This window comes from Mustela erminea, chromosome 21 (assembly GCF_009829155.1).
Source record: "Mustela erminea isolate mMusErm1 chromosome 21, mMusErm1.Pri, whole genome shotgun sequence".
NCBI classification, from domain to species: Eukaryota; Metazoa; Chordata; class Mammalia; order Carnivora; family Mustelidae; genus Mustela; species Mustela erminea.
The window spans coordinates 5,091,471-5,103,958 of NC_045634.1; the positions used below are offsets into that span (position 1 = coordinate 5,091,471).

The following is a 12,488-nucleotide window of genomic DNA, read 5'->3' on the forward strand; positions in this document are numbered from 1 at the left end:
CTGACCTCTCCTCTGGGAACCAGTTTGTTTTCTGTATTTAAGAGTCTGGTTTTTTGTCTTTTTTAAATTCTGTTTCTTAAATTCCACATATGAATGAAATCATATGGTATTTGTCTTTCTCTGATTGGTTTATTTAACTTAGTATTATACCCTCTAGCTTCATTCATGTTGTTGCAAATGGTAAGATGTCATTCTTTTATGGATGAGTAATATTCCATTGTGTATATATACCACATCTTTATACATTCATCTAAAGATGAATCTTAATATTAGGAGAAATGCCATCTACCTTGCTTTTTTGATGAACTCGTCTTCATTTTACATTTATTCAATTATTTATGGGCCCACATTTGTATAGACATGCCCTCTGATTCTATGATAGCCCTAACTCTTCAGGTCCAATTAAGCCAAAACCTTAAAGTTGCAGTCAAAAATTTAAGCTAATTTTTCTATAGATTTTTATTTTTTTCCTTTCTCTTATAACATATATCTGTTTCTTCTCTTCCTGTCATTTACTGGAGGTTAAAACTAGAGATAAATACTTCTGTGGGAAAATACAGTAAATTGTGAATAAGGGGCCTAATAACTATGTATAAATATTTATGTAACTGATTATAGACAATGTGATTTCACTTACTGATTTGGTATACCCAAAAATTTATGATACATTGGAAAGCTATAATTATCTCCCATTTTATAGAGTTATAGAGAATAATTTTAAGAACACAAAGATTAAATCACTTGCTCAAGGTATCATAGTTTCTGCATGCAAGATTTAGGAGTTAAAACCAGGTTTTCTGAGGCTAAAAGTAATTTCTTCCCCATTTCATGTTGCTGCCTCCCATCTCCTAGCCTGTGTTTTGAACTGCACATGTAATTTCTGGTTAAGAAATGGCTTTACAAACTAGCAATGTCAATACTTAGGAAAATAATATTCTGGAATAATATATTGGAAGCAGGTTCATAAATACCATTTTAGCTGAGCTGTTCTAATAGAGTTGTCTGAAAATATCTAAAAAATTTATCTTTTGAAAGTTCGTTTGAAATGCAGTGTTATATATTCTCCGAAGCCTTTGGACAATAGAATCTTAATAAGACTATTTCTACAGCTTTGGCTGACTAACAGGCTGAATAAACCTCGACTATCCTCAGCAATCATATCTCCTCTTAAAGAAATACTCATGAGTAAAATGAGGAAAAAAAATGGAGAACATCAAACTGGTTTGAAATGTATCCCTGGACCTCTCCTCATATTGTTCAACTTACAATCTTAGATTTTCCTGATGAAACAGGAGTACTTTTTTCTTAACTCATTGAATTTAATAAGAGTAAACATATATATACCTCTCACTTTCAGTTTCCTCTCTGTAGCACAGCTCCCTTATATTATTTTGTTTTATTAAAACAGTGGCAGTGATGATGAGCACAGGTAGAGAAATGTAGAAAATGAGTAGTAATCGGTGTTTTGAAGGAGTGGTATTTTGTTCCCTCAAGTAGCTTTTTCCTATAATAGAAAATAACCATTTTGAATTATGTTAGAGATTGTATTAACCAGGCAAAAATGTGGAGAGGATATCATTACCAACATTAGTCCCAAACAGTAAACATTTTAGTCACATATATTATAAATATAATAAATATAAAATAATAAATTAACATATAAAACAGACTGTTACTAGTAATTTATTGATGTCTATAAGTTCTCAACATTGCATCATATAGTGATTTATTTGAACGAAGATAATCTTTCATAAGCACATGTTTAATACCGCCAAACATTTCTTCAGTTTCTTTCTGATACAGCTTATCCAAAATTCAAACATGTATACCACAGAGAATGTTGGGACTGTGCCTATATATAAGAATTAAATTTGGGAAGTGTGATATTTAATCTCTCTCACATTATTAAATATTTTTCTAAAAATTAAAGATTAGTAGTCACTAAATAACAAATATTTAAGTTCTTCAGTCAAATATACAGCAACAGGAAATTGTTAAAATGGCTCTAGAATTATTTTGTAGAATGCGTGGCTAAGTCTGGCTTTGACCCATTTCTATCCAACTAATGTTAATGTCACATTTTTCTCATCAGTTCTTTTTTTTTTTTAAGATTTATTTATTTATTTATTTATTTAAGAGAGAGAGAGAGAGAGAGCGCGAGCGTGCGTGCACACACATGTGTACACAAGTGGTGGGGGGAGGGGCAGGCAGAGAAAGAGAGAGAATCTCCAGCAGTCTCCCCACTGAATGCAGAGCTGACACAGGACATGATCTCAAGACCCTGAGATCACAACCTGAGTTGAAATCAAGAGTCTGATGCTTAACCGACAGAGCCACCCAGATGCCCCCATCATCAGTTCTTATTCATTCTCAGATGACATCTGTATTTATTCCTGAGTATCTGATCTATGTGGCTCCATAACTTTCACCTCTTTGTACATACTAGCCACCTATCTGGGTTGGTAATGTGCCAAACTCTGTTTGAGCAACAATTTATTGGCAAGTTTTTGTTTTGAACTGCCCTCGTGCTTCACAAGATAAAACTTGTGAACCATGAAACTGGATCATTAGCTGAGATTTCTAAGCAAAATGTTTAAGGTATGGCCCAGGTTCTCCCAACTGCTCAGAGCAAATGTGAGAGCGGATCGATGAGTTGAAGAAGTGTTAAAGAGATACCAGAACTTAGAGACTTGGAGAATTCTCAGCCTAATCAAATGCTCAATGTGTGGCTGGAAAGTCATTTGATATTGAGATTATTGCATGGGAACTATTTTAGCAGCCATCTCAGCAGAAGATAGGGATAGGATTATGAAGGCAGAAACCCTGCCAGGTGGAACCGAAGGGAACAGGATGGGACAATATAGTCATTTCACTGCTGTTATACTTCATTCGTCAAGAAGAGAGAAGAATGCCCCAAAGATAATTCAGAGATCAGGGTTTTCTTGCCCATCACAGCCCCAGGAACTTCCCTCCTTGGCTTCAGGTAGCCTGCCCCAGCCCAGTGCCTGAAAGGCTGCAAACTGTTGTGTGGACAGGGCCAGAAGGGTAGGGATGGATGTCACTGAGGGCTATGGGGTGATGCTGTCACTACAGGGGGCCTGGAGGACAGAATATCGAGCCAAAGAGAATATTCTTGAAACTTAAAACTCTAATGCAAGTTAGCTTGCTAGGTTTTGTATTTACTGGGATCTGTCATCCCTTCCTTCCAACTTCTTTCTTCAGAATGAGAATGTCTATTCTATGCTTGTCTCACTGCTGTTTTTCATGATAAAATATTGGAAGTTTCCCTAGGAGTAAAATAATGATCACCTCTTTTGTGATTATATCTTTTTATTCTAAACGGATTACCCAGGGCAATTATGAGATGGGGGTAAAGATTAACTAAAAAAGAGGAAAGAAAAATTATTATTAAAAAGATGTGGCAAAATTATTAATTGCAGTTACACCAGTTAACTGCCCTAAAAACTAAAAGACTTGAAAATAGTCATAGTCCATTGATAAAATGTATACACAAAAATCTGTAAGCTTCCTACATGAAAAAAGTAACAAGTTAAAAATACAATGACAGGAAGACTTTCTGATAACAATTTTCAATAAAATGATATTTTTTAAAATGCAAAAGGTAATTTCTGATCCATATTTCATTCTATACCTATAAAGATATCTAAACCACAATGAATTATCAGCTTATACCTGTCAGGATGGCTACAATTTAGCAAACAGAAAATAATAAGTTTTGGGAAGGATGTGGAGAAACTGGAATCCTTGTGCCCTGCTGGTGGGAATGCAAAATAATGCATCCTCTGTGGAAAACAGTATGGAGATTCTTCAAAAAAGTTAAGCATAGAATTATCATATAACCTAGCAATTCCACATCTAGGTATATACCTCAAATTATTGAAAGCATGGACTCAGATACTAATATACCCAAGTTCATAGCAACATTAGTCACAATCACTAAACCTTGGAAGTAACCCAATTATCCATTGACAAATGAATGGATAAGCAAAATGTAATACATACCTATAATGGAATATTAACAGCCTTAAATAGAAAGGGAATTATGGCACCTGGGTGGCTCAGTCGGTTAAGTGTCTGCTTTCAGCTAGGGTCATGATCTCAGGGTCCTGGAATCAAGACCCTCAACAGGGAGTCTGCTTCTCCCTCTACTCCTCCCCACTGCTTGTGCTCTCTCTCTCTCAAATAAATTTTAAAAACATTATTTTAGAGATTATTTATGTATTTATTTGTCAGAGAGAGAGAGAGAAAGAGCACACAGGCAGGCAGAGTGGCAGGCAGAGGCAGAGGGTGAAGCAGGCTCCCCGTGGAGCAAGGAGCCCAATGAAGGACTCGATCCCAGGATGTTGGAACCATGACCCAAGCCAAAGGCAGCTGCTTAACCAATTGAACCAATCAGGGGTACCCCCCAAAAAAATTTTTTTTAAAAATACATGTTCCAACATGAACTCTGAGGAATTGTACTAAGTAAAATAAGCCAGCTACAACATGACAAATACTGTATGATTCCATTTATACAGAGTCTCAGAAGTAGTGAAATTCATAGACACAAAAAGTAGAATGGGTGGTTTCCTGGACCTGGGGAGAAGGGAATGGGGAGTTATCATTTAATGAATATATACTTTCAGTTCTGCAAGATTAAGAATTCTGGAGGTGGATGGTGGTTGCACAACAATGGACTTAATGCCACTGCACTGTAGTCTTAAAAATGGTTAAAAAGGTAAATTTTAAGTTATGTGTATTTTACAAGTAAACATACATATATAAATGTGTGTATGTTAGAAAGGGTCAAAAATATTAGTAAAATAGATTGCCAAGTGTGATGAAAGAGCAATACACAGCAGAATTATAAATTTCCTATAATCATAGGTAAATGGGAAGCTTCATGAAAATTAAAGAGATGTAAATGAATTTCTTTTTACTACAAGCTTGTCATGGATTAAAAAGATTGATAATAACCCCTGAAAATCAAGAATAATGTATATTATTATTGGTGGTAATTTCTGGAGTTAGGATTACATAAAAAATTTTTGAAAGAACAATTATAATGTGAAATTAAAATACACTATGATTTTATATATTAAGTAGACAAATAGACAAAAATATAGGAGAATTTAGATTCTAGAATGTGCAAACAGGCAACACACACATAAACACATATATATTCCATTATGTACATATGTATATCTTTGTTCTTATATCTATATATGTCATGCTGTAAAATGGTTATATATTCTTTGATAAGACCCATGAAATATTAACAAAAGTTGATAATGTACTGATTACAAACAAAGCCATCATGAATTCCATAATTTTAGTTTTTTGCAAGTCATATTTTGTTAAGTCAGTGATATACAAAATAAATAGAATAAAGGTGTTAAAGAAACTGGGTTTCTTAAGATCACCTTGCCTCTCATCTGTATGCTCCAAAACGCATTTGACATCACAAGAGCTTCTCCCTTGTTGAGTCCAGGCCTCATCTTTGTCTGGGTACAGGGCCCCAGGAAGAATCACTGGGGACAGAAAATGCATGCAGCCAGATGGCATACCAGCCCGGGGCTTTCAGAGTACATCTACAAGACCCAGAATACATGGATGAAGACAGACTCTATGGCAGCTGATTAAAATGAAACTAGCTGGATTGAAAGTTTTCCTCTGATCCCAGGCTCAAGAACCACTATTCTACTGACATCAGGACCCAGAGCGACCTTGGGAAACGAAGCATGAATATTTGCCTGGGACGATCCAAGTAGTCATATGCAAAGTCTCAAATACTGAATAATCCATACCTGAGATGGGAAATTTTCTGAGTTATGGCAACTGGTTTGGAGGGTTGAAGCAAAAGAAGAAAATCCATATGGAAGCTTAAAAAAATAAGGAGTGAAAGCAACACTGTTTTGGTGTTAAATGAATAAAGCACAAATTACCTGTCTTCTGTACTTTCTGTTTTTAACTCTGACAGCTGATCTCGACAGTTTTAATTTGTGATTCATTCTGAGTGATGTGACTTAAGTGTGCAACCCAAGGGTATTGAAATAGTAGTCCATCTTTGACTTAGTCTTTGTATTGGCTGTTGTGCTTTGTGTCAAAAGAGTACTAATTTAATTTTTCATTTTGTAAATATTGTAATCATGTTTCCTAGGATAACGATAATCAGAATGATTACAATACTAACCATTACGACCCAGACATCACTGATCATGAAGACTAAATGACTATCTTTAATGACAGATGGAGGGACACATTGGATTTAAGAAATAAGTAACTAGGGCCACCTGGGTGGCTCAGTGGGTTAAAGCCTCTGCCTTTGGCTCAGGTCATGATCCCTGGCTCCTGGAATTGAGCCCCACATCGGGCTCTCTGCTCAGCAGGGAGCCTGCTTCCCTTCCTCTCTCTCTGCCTGCCTCGCTGCCTACTTGTGATCTCTGTCTGTCAAATAAATAAATAAAATCATCAAAAAAAAAAAAGAAAGAAGTAAAGAGAGCATATTATACATTATGATGAAAATACTTTGGATGCAGAAATAAACCCACACACATGTGGTCAATTACAACAAAGGAGCCAAGAATATAAAATGGCAGAAAGGACAGTCCCTTATAAGTGGTATTAAAAAAACTGGATAGTCACATGCTAAAGAATGAAACTGGACTTTTTAATATGATAAACAAATATTAGCTTAAAATGTTTTAAAGACCTGAATGTACATGAAACCATAAAACTCCTAGAAGAAAACATAGGTAGCAAGCTCCTTGATATTGATTTTGGTGATGATTTTTTGAATCTGACACTTAATGTAAAGGCAACAAAAGCAAAAACAAACAAGTAGGACTACACCAAACTACAAACCTGCACAACAATGGAATCATCAACAAAATTAAAAATTAACCCCATGAATGAGAGGAAATATTTGCCAACAATCTGATGAGGGGTTAATATCCAAAATATATTAAGAATTTATTTAACTCACTAGCAAAAAAAATAAAAAAAAAAAATAATAATCCTGGGCACAAGAAATGAATAGAAATTTTCCCAAAGACATTCAAATGGCCAATGTGTACATGAAAAGGTACTCAATATCACTAATCATCAGGGAAATACAAATAAAAACCATAAAGAGATATCACTTCACACATGTTAAAATGATTATTATCATGGGGTGCCTGGGTGGCTCAGATGGTTGGGCATCTGCCTTTAGCTCAGGTCATGATCTCCAGGTCCTGGGATCAAGCCCTGCACCGGGCTCCCAGCTCAGCAGAGAGTCTACTTCTCCCTCTCTCTGCCTCTTGCCCTGCTTATGCTTTCTCTCTTTCTCGAATGAATAAATATTTTTAAAAAATAAAAAATAAAATGGCTATTCTCAAAAAGACAAGAAATAACAAGTGTTGGCAAGAATATGGAGAAAAAATAACCCTTGAACACCATTGGTAAAAATATAAAGTTGTACAGCTCCTATGGAAAACAGTATGGAGGGCAAGGTTAAAAAATTAAAAATAGAACTACCATATGAACCAGCAATTGGCAAAGAAAATGAACACACTACCTCAAAACTATATATGATCTTGGATATCAAACTTTTGTCTGTACTGTCATTTGCAAATATCTTCTCCCATTCACTTATTTGTGGAGCATAACAAATAGCATGGAGGACATGGGGAGATGGAGTGGAGAAGGGAGTTGGGGGAAATTGGAAGGGGAGGTGAACCATGAGAGACTATGGACTCTGAAAAACAATCTGAGGGTTTTGAAGGGGCAGGGGATGGGAGGTCGGGGTACCAGGTGGTGGGTATTATGGAGGGCATGGATTGTGTGGAGCACTGGGTGTGGTGCAAGAGTGGTGAATGCTGTACATATGATCCACCCATGTTCACTGCAGCATCATTTACAATAGCCAAGATATGGATACAACCTAAATGTCCACCAGTAAATGAATAGATAAAGAAAATGTGGTCATATGTAGATAATGGAATAGTGTTATGCCATAATAATGGAATATTATTCAGCCATAAAAAGGAATGAGATCTTGCCATTCATAATGACATGATGGGCCTTGAGAGCCTTCTGTCAAGTGAAATAAGTCAGACACTAAGACAATATATTTATATGATCTCATTTATATGTGGAATCAAGCTTACAGGTGTGGAGAACATACTAATGGTTGTCAGTGGTGTGGAGGATTGAGTGAAATGGATGAAAGGAGTCAAAGGATACAAACTTTCAGTTTTAAAATCAGTAATTCCTAGGAAGGCAATGTACAGCATGGTAACTATAGTAAATAATACTGTATTACATATTTGAAAGTTGCTAAGAGAATAGACCTTGAAAGTTCTCATCATAAGAAAAAATAAAGGTAACTATGTATGGTGATGGATGCTAACTAGACTTACAGCAGCCATTTCACAATGTATACAAATATTGAATCATTATATGGTAGACCTGAAACTAACATAATATGTCAATTATATCTCAATTTAAAAAAGAATTTGGAATAGGTATGGTGGAAAATGTATTGTGAAAGCATATTTGGAGGTTGAATCACAAATTTTTTGGATGAAAAAAGCATGTAATTTTAAATCAACTGCATCTTTTTGTTTCCCAATTAAAAAAAAAAAATTCTTTTCTCTCCCTGAAGACACCAATGTCCTGACAAAAATACCTAGCAAATTAGCATTAGTTTTGGCATACCATAGAAACAAACATGCACTGCCCTATCACTCATTCCCTTCATTGTTTTACAAAACCAAGTGAAGTTACATTTCCGGATTCACAGATTGCATTACAAATGTCCTGTGGGAGAAAAATGTGAGAATTGTTATAATATCTGCTGACTCCTTAAGTGTAGCAATAACTGTCATATCTTAACAAATGAATAAATCATCAAAATATTCCCCCAGTTCTTAATTTGATTTTAAAAATGAAGTTTAAAATAAGTTTAATTTCTATACAGATTTTAATTACAGAAAAAAAAATTTTTATCTTGCTCAAATCCAAACTAGACTTTGTTGATCTACATGCATATTTAGCAGGCAGTCCAAATGTAAACTTCTGCAAATCCCTTTCAGTCGATAAGCTTCTTCTCAAAGAAAAGGAAAAGATCTTACCCACTAAACATCCTACACACCATGGACACAACACTGAATGGAGTGTGAGATGCTTACCTGTGATATATAGGCTTTCCTGATTAAAGCTTTTGGTCACTTTTAGTTTCCTCAAAAGATATGGAAGCTGGTAATGGGATTTTTTTTTAATTAATTTATTTCACAGAAAGAGAGTGTGTTTATAATAAAGCACAAGCAGGGGGAGGGGCAGAGAGAAAGGGAGAAGCAGGCTCCACACTGAGAAGGAAGCTCGATCTGGGGCTCAGTCCCAGGATTCTAGGATCATGACCCCAGCTCAAAGCAGATGCCTAACCAACTGAGCTACCCAGGCACCCTGAGATTTCTCAAAACTTTATGAAGTGGGAAGGCGATGGCTTCCTCAGACATGGATGCATGTAAGATGGTTCTTAGTGTTACAAGCTATATGAGATGTGTTAGAATACCGGCCGGGCATAAAATCTTGTTCTTGAAAGGCCGGACAATAAGAATGTACTTCTTTAATTTTTAAGTACATTGAAGAGGAAAATAGAAAGGTTGCAGTAAAAACAGAATTTACGTGCTGTTTCTCTGAAACAATTTGCTAATCTGTGAATCTTAGGGGGTAGAAAATGAACTGACTATACCTATGACTCATATTTTTGGAAACAGACTGCTTTAGAACTCAAAAATGTATTTAGAAAAAGGCAAGCAGTGAAACAGGAGCTTCTCAGACTTTTATTAAAATTGAAATTTATTTGTAATTCAACTTAGATTTCACAAATGCAAATTACCTCTATGCTTTCAAGCATGTTCCCTAAAGAAAAAAATATACAACTTCTGACATCCAATGTTATTCAGAGTGCTTAAAAATGATGAGCATTTTTGAAATGGGTAGCCTATATGGTGAATTAAACATGAAAAGAAACTGACTGCTAGGTATCCCTGATCTACTAGAAGACACCTACAGAAAAAAAGCTAATGAATGTTTTTGGAGACCTGAAAAATAATTTCTACAAGCCTAAAACCCTGCTGTATCTAGTTAAAAAAAAAAAAAAACAACAACAACAACAGGTATGTCATGTTCGAATGCTTTGTAAGAGATCTTCATGGATGCCATCACAATAGACTGACACCTGAAATCAGGAATGTGGCTTGATAAAGCACAGCTTCAAGTCAAAAGGAATTGTACATTTGGCTCTATTCCACTTTGCTGCTGCTTAAAGGAAGGATATCTTTATATCTTTATAAGGCTGCAAGCAATACAGAGAAGTATAATTGGAAAAGGAAACAGAAAGAGCCAAAAATATATCTGACCATATCATAAAACAAAGAGAATCATGTTTTATTAAAAAAAGATTTTTTAAATTAAGTTCAGTTAGCCAACATATAGTACATCATTAGTCTTTGATGTAGTATTCAATGATTCATTAGTAAAAAGAAAGAAAAAGAGAAAGAAAAAGAAGGAAGGAAGAGAATACTGTCATTGTTATTTTTTATTAAATATAGGGCAAGCTTAATTTTTCTTATATTTATATTCCCCTTTTGAAAATTCTTATGTTTATGAATCTTAATAATATACAATAATATAGCCTGCAAAATTTAAATATCTAGTAAAGACTTTTTAAAAAGAGGTAAATATAAATTGCTATTTCAAGGGAAATATTATAAAATACTGTCATTATAAAATATTGTTACATTTTTGCTCATATATATTATTTTCTTAATTGGTTGTACACACTGGTAACTAGTATTGTTGTTTTACTTAAATAATAGTATTTATGTAATAAAAATCACTAATACACAATATGTAATTTTAAATAAATATCTATTTTACACATTTATGTGAAAATAATATATGTTTAAAATTATGTTACATGTTAAACTATTATTCCTTTTTTTTTTTTTTTTTGGTCTGATACACAGTCTAATGTGGCTGTGTGTTAACTCTGTAAAAAGTTCGGTCACCCTAGCTACACCTTCCCCCTAGTATCCAAGCTTCAAGTAGATCTGCCAAGGAGTTTCAGTATTTAAATGCCCCAAGAGGAAAGGGGGTGAGGGTAGAGAGCCTCTGCTCCCAGGTTATCCTAGGTGGGCTCCAATATCTTCTAAAACCAGGGAATATCCCCCAGGTATCCTCAGTCCTACCCAGGACTGCTTAATCTCAAAATAGTACTCATGAACCCCACAGGAGAGATTCTAGAGAGGATAGTTCAAAAGACTGCGCTGGAATCCTTACAGTGCAGCAAAAAGAAATAAAAGATAGCCTGAAGGAATCTGGTGGCATTAATATAACAATGACTACTAACAAACATTATTTTAAACCAGAAATGTATGAGACAATCCAAAGTGAACAATCCAAATTAACTAGTCAAATTTTATGCACTGGAATTTCTACTTTTATATTGCCTAATCTGGGTACACTTTTTGTGTCAATGTTGATATAAATGTCAATGTTGATATATAAAAAGTACAGAAAAAACTTCTACTGTCTTGGATTTTTAAAAATTTTACAAATAAAACAAAAACATGTTTTTGGTATCAGTTGCTTTGTAACCTAGCTTGGAAACTATACTTTAATTTTTTCCTCTTACATAATTGCCTTTGATTAATAAAATTTGAAAGACACAAACCAGATGGAGCCTTGTGCCCATCATCAATACTTCCAAATTCTCCCTTCTTCTGCAGGCATGTAGGAGGATCAAACCCCTTTTCACACTGGCAATGATTTAAATTGTTGCAAACCTGGAGTAATCAGAAAATAGAACAATTATTTTTTAGAGACATTGGTTTTCATTAGAGACCAATAAATATTCTATACTTACTCAACAGAGAATTTATTTCAGAGAATGTATTCATTTAACTTAAATAGACAAATTAAATAAATTTTCACAAATTTTCTCTCAATATTGTCCATACTTTAGAAAGTATATTTAGCTTCTGCTGACAAAGTAATTTTAAAAAATATTCTTCAACTCTTTCCATAGCCAGACCCAAATTCTATCAATTACCAGTAACATGCCACTAATTATCATTTAGTTGCCAGTTTCACAGAACAGCCCAGACTCTGAATTAACAAGCAAGACTAGAAAAAATTTCTAATGACCTTTGTTTATCAGTTTCTACCTTCTTTCTATGAAAATAAGATCATTTTTGTTATATAACAATACATGGTGCATATAGCACATCTACCCCTTATATTTACCTAACAATTCATACAACCAGAATCATCTTAAATGTTTCTACTTTATATTCTCTAATAGTTTAGCAACATTTCTTAAGAAAATAAGATTGAAGTTATAAATTATAGACTCTTAGATGACACCAAGCAGCATGAAAATCATCTTAATAATTTTTTTTTAATCTCAAAACTGTTTTATAACATTGTTCAAAGTATCT

The 12,488-nt window shown here is 34.4% G+C and overlaps 1 protein-coding gene across 6 annotated transcripts in view; it reads right to left on the minus strand.

Moving 5' to 3' along the window:
- The window catches only part of LOC116581924 (disintegrin and metalloproteinase domain-containing protein 5-like), a 139,829-nt gene that overhangs the window by 5,428 nt on the left and 121,913 nt on the right, over positions 1–12,488 (minus strand). For 3 of the 6 annotated variants that reach the window (XM_032329264.1, XM_032329266.1, XM_032329269.1), the window contains 3 exons: positions 11,723–11,834; positions 5,424–5,531; positions 1,345–1,504 (listed from right to left, as the gene is read on the minus strand). In XM_032329264.1, coding sequence (XP_032185155.1) covers positions 1,345–1,504; positions 5,424–5,531; positions 11,723–11,834 — 380 coding nt within the window. Of the gene's footprint in view, positions 1–1,344; positions 1,505–5,423; positions 5,532–5,807; positions 5,883–11,722; positions 11,835–12,488 lie in introns of those variants that run through there. The other 3 variants (XM_032329265.1, XM_032329267.1, XM_032329268.1) reach the window with 3 other exon arrangements.